The 2,615-nt window shown below is 43.6% G+C and overlaps 1 protein-coding gene across 1 annotated transcript; it reads right to left on the minus strand.

Moving 5' to 3' along the window:
• Positions 1-876: 876 nt before the first annotated feature.
• Positions 877-2,284, minus strand: LOC108748527. The gene is made up of 4 exons (XM_018486752.1): positions 2,123-2,284; positions 1,846-1,936; positions 1,378-1,684; positions 877-1,330 (listed from the first exon to the last, which is right to left on the minus strand). Exons 1-4 carry the CDS (start codon positions 2,282-2,284, stop codon positions 877-879), a joined length of 1,014 nt encoding a protein of 337 aa, XP_018342254.1.
• Positions 2,285-2,615: the final 331 nt, after the last annotated feature.

Raw genomic sequence — 2,615 nt, forward strand, 5'->3', positions numbered from 1 at the left:
AGCGCGGGGGAAGGAAGAGGGAAGGCGCGGGAAGGCCCTGGCGTTAATTACCGATATCGATGATACATGTTGTGACGTCACGAATCATTGGGGACCGTTATCGCCGCCGCCACCGCAGACCCCGCGTCCACCCCAAAATGCGTTGCGGACCACCGCCGCTGTGTGCGCTATCTCATATATTTACCATCTTTCTCTCGATGCGTTACCATTGTAGCGGATTGCTACATATAATGAATGTAGGTAATTGATTGCACACGATTTCACAAGTAACAATATTCGTTTATTAGTACATACAATATCAAATCGCGACAATATAATAGAATGATGTCGTGTTTAGAACGATTGACGAAAGAATATTATGAGAGTGTATCTAGATAGGCAATTGAGTATAGTGTTCGTGAGAACGCGCCATCTGGTCGCGGAGTATATCTAACTGAGTATAAGGCATGAAGTACCTAAAAGAGTGTGAATGTATGTGTGTGTGTATATGTAAGTGTGAATGTGTCTCCACATGTACTCGAAGTGATTACAGATGAATAGGCGCGAATCGTTTTTTAGGTTTATCACCTTTCTTTTTTGGCATATAGTGCGCCACAGCCATGTTTTCTGCTGCTTCCTTTTCAGATACTTCTTCTGCGATAGGTAAGAAGGGGCGAGTTTCAGCCTTTCTGTCGATAGTGCAACGTCACGGCTGTTCATGTGGATCACGTAAATTTGTTCGTTTTTCCTGCGTATCACTTCGTGTGGTCCGGTGTAAGAATGTTGGAGTGATTTTCGGATGTCATCTTCCCTGACGAAAACGTATGTGGCCTGTTCTAGTTGCTGTTGTCGAAAGGCTGTCCGTTTTCCATGGTGATGCGTTGGTTGTGGACGGAGTTATAGTATGGGTTTACGAAGTGCCATAACGAAGGTTTCCGTGTTTTCTGTCGGATCTAGGTTTTCTAGAAATTCTCTGGGTACTCTCAGCAGTGCGCCGTAGACTAACTCAGCTGGAGAGCATTTCAGATCTTCTTTCAGACATGTGCGCAGGCCTAGCAGTACTGTAGGCAATAGGTCTAGCCATTGTCTTCCGTCTTCGTGGCAGGTTATCGCAGTTTTAAGAGTGCGGTGCCATTTCTCAATCAAGCCGTTTGACGCTGGATGATAAGGAGACGTTCTGGTCTTCTTGCTGCCCAGAAATTTCGAGAGTGCCTGGAAAAGACTGGCTTTGAATAGTTTGCCTTGATCAGTGGTGATAACGGCAGATGTGCCGAAGCGTGCCCAACCGTCAATGAATGCTGCAGCAACTGTTTGCGCAGCCATGTTGGGGAGTGGAATGGCTTCTAGCCATCTGGAAAAGCGGTCAATCATGGTTAAACAATACTTACATCCTCTTACCTCTGGGAGAGAGCTGATGAGATCAAAGTGAACTTGGTAGAATCGTTGGTCCGGTGTTGGAATCTTTTGCGGAATGTTTTTGGTGTGCCATTGGATTTTGTTACGCTGGCACTGAAGGCAGGTACGTGGTCAATGAATAATGTCTCTGTTGATTTCGGCCAAACGAATTTTTGTCCAATTTGATGTTTGGTGACTCTGGGGTATGCTATTCCATGCACGGCGTCGAAGATTCGTTTTCTTAGAGTTTCTGGGACGTAAGATTGTATAGCGCCTTTTGAGATGTCGCAGTAAAGTGGTGTGGTTGAGCCTGGTGAATTGTGAATTCTTTTAACTGTAAAGCTGATTTGCCTTTGAGAAGTTCTTGGTGCTCTTCATTTTTCGCTTGTTTTTTTGGATAGTTCTTCTGTAGTAGTAATGACTGAAACTTGGATAGCACTGATACGTGATAACGTGTCAGGAACTATTTACCTGTCCAGCAATATGTATAATATTTGTAGTGAATTGAGCAATCAGATCTAGCTGTCGAGCTTGTCGAGTTGACGCTTTGTCTAATCGCTGTCTGAATGCATGGGTTGTGATTTATGATCAGTTCTGATAGTGATTATGCGACCTTGAAGTATGTCTTCAAAATATTTAATACTTTCGTAGATCACTGGAAGCTCTCGATCGTGCTACCAATTTCTTTTGTGTATAGGAGAGTTTTTTTAGAATAGAATGTTATAGGTGACAATTGATTATTGCTCACCTGTTCTAGTGAAGCTCCTATGGCAGTGTCCGATGCGTCAGTGGAGAGAAATAATGTTGCTCCCTCGATCGGGTGTGCCAGTAGAGTAGCATTTGCAAGTTCCGCTTTACAGGTCTCGAATATGGCTATTCTCGGCATTCCAAGGCACAAGTCTTTTATCATTTTTCTTACTGTCTTTTAGTAGCTCATTCAGCGGTTTTTGATTTTTTGCTGCATTTTTGAGGTGATGACGATAATAGTTTAACATGCCAAGAAATCTATGGAGTTGAATTATGATCTCAGGTCGTGTAAAATTGGTGATTGCTTTTACCTTGTCTGCCCGAGATTTGATACCGTCGCTGTTGATCTCGTGTCCAAAAAATTATATGTTCCTCTGCCTGAATTTGCACTTAGCTGGATTGATCGTGATGCCTGCCTTCTGGAGTCGTTAGAAGACCTGACGTAGATTCTTTTTGTGTTACTCCTCGTCAGTTGAGGTTACGAGCACGTCGTC

Source organism: Trachymyrmex septentrionalis, unplaced genomic scaffold (assembly GCF_001594115.1).
Source record: "Trachymyrmex septentrionalis isolate Tsep2-gDNA-1 unplaced genomic scaffold, Tsep1.0 scaffold23, whole genome shotgun sequence".
Classification (NCBI taxonomy): domain Eukaryota; kingdom Metazoa; phylum Arthropoda; class Insecta; order Hymenoptera; family Formicidae; genus Trachymyrmex; species Trachymyrmex septentrionalis.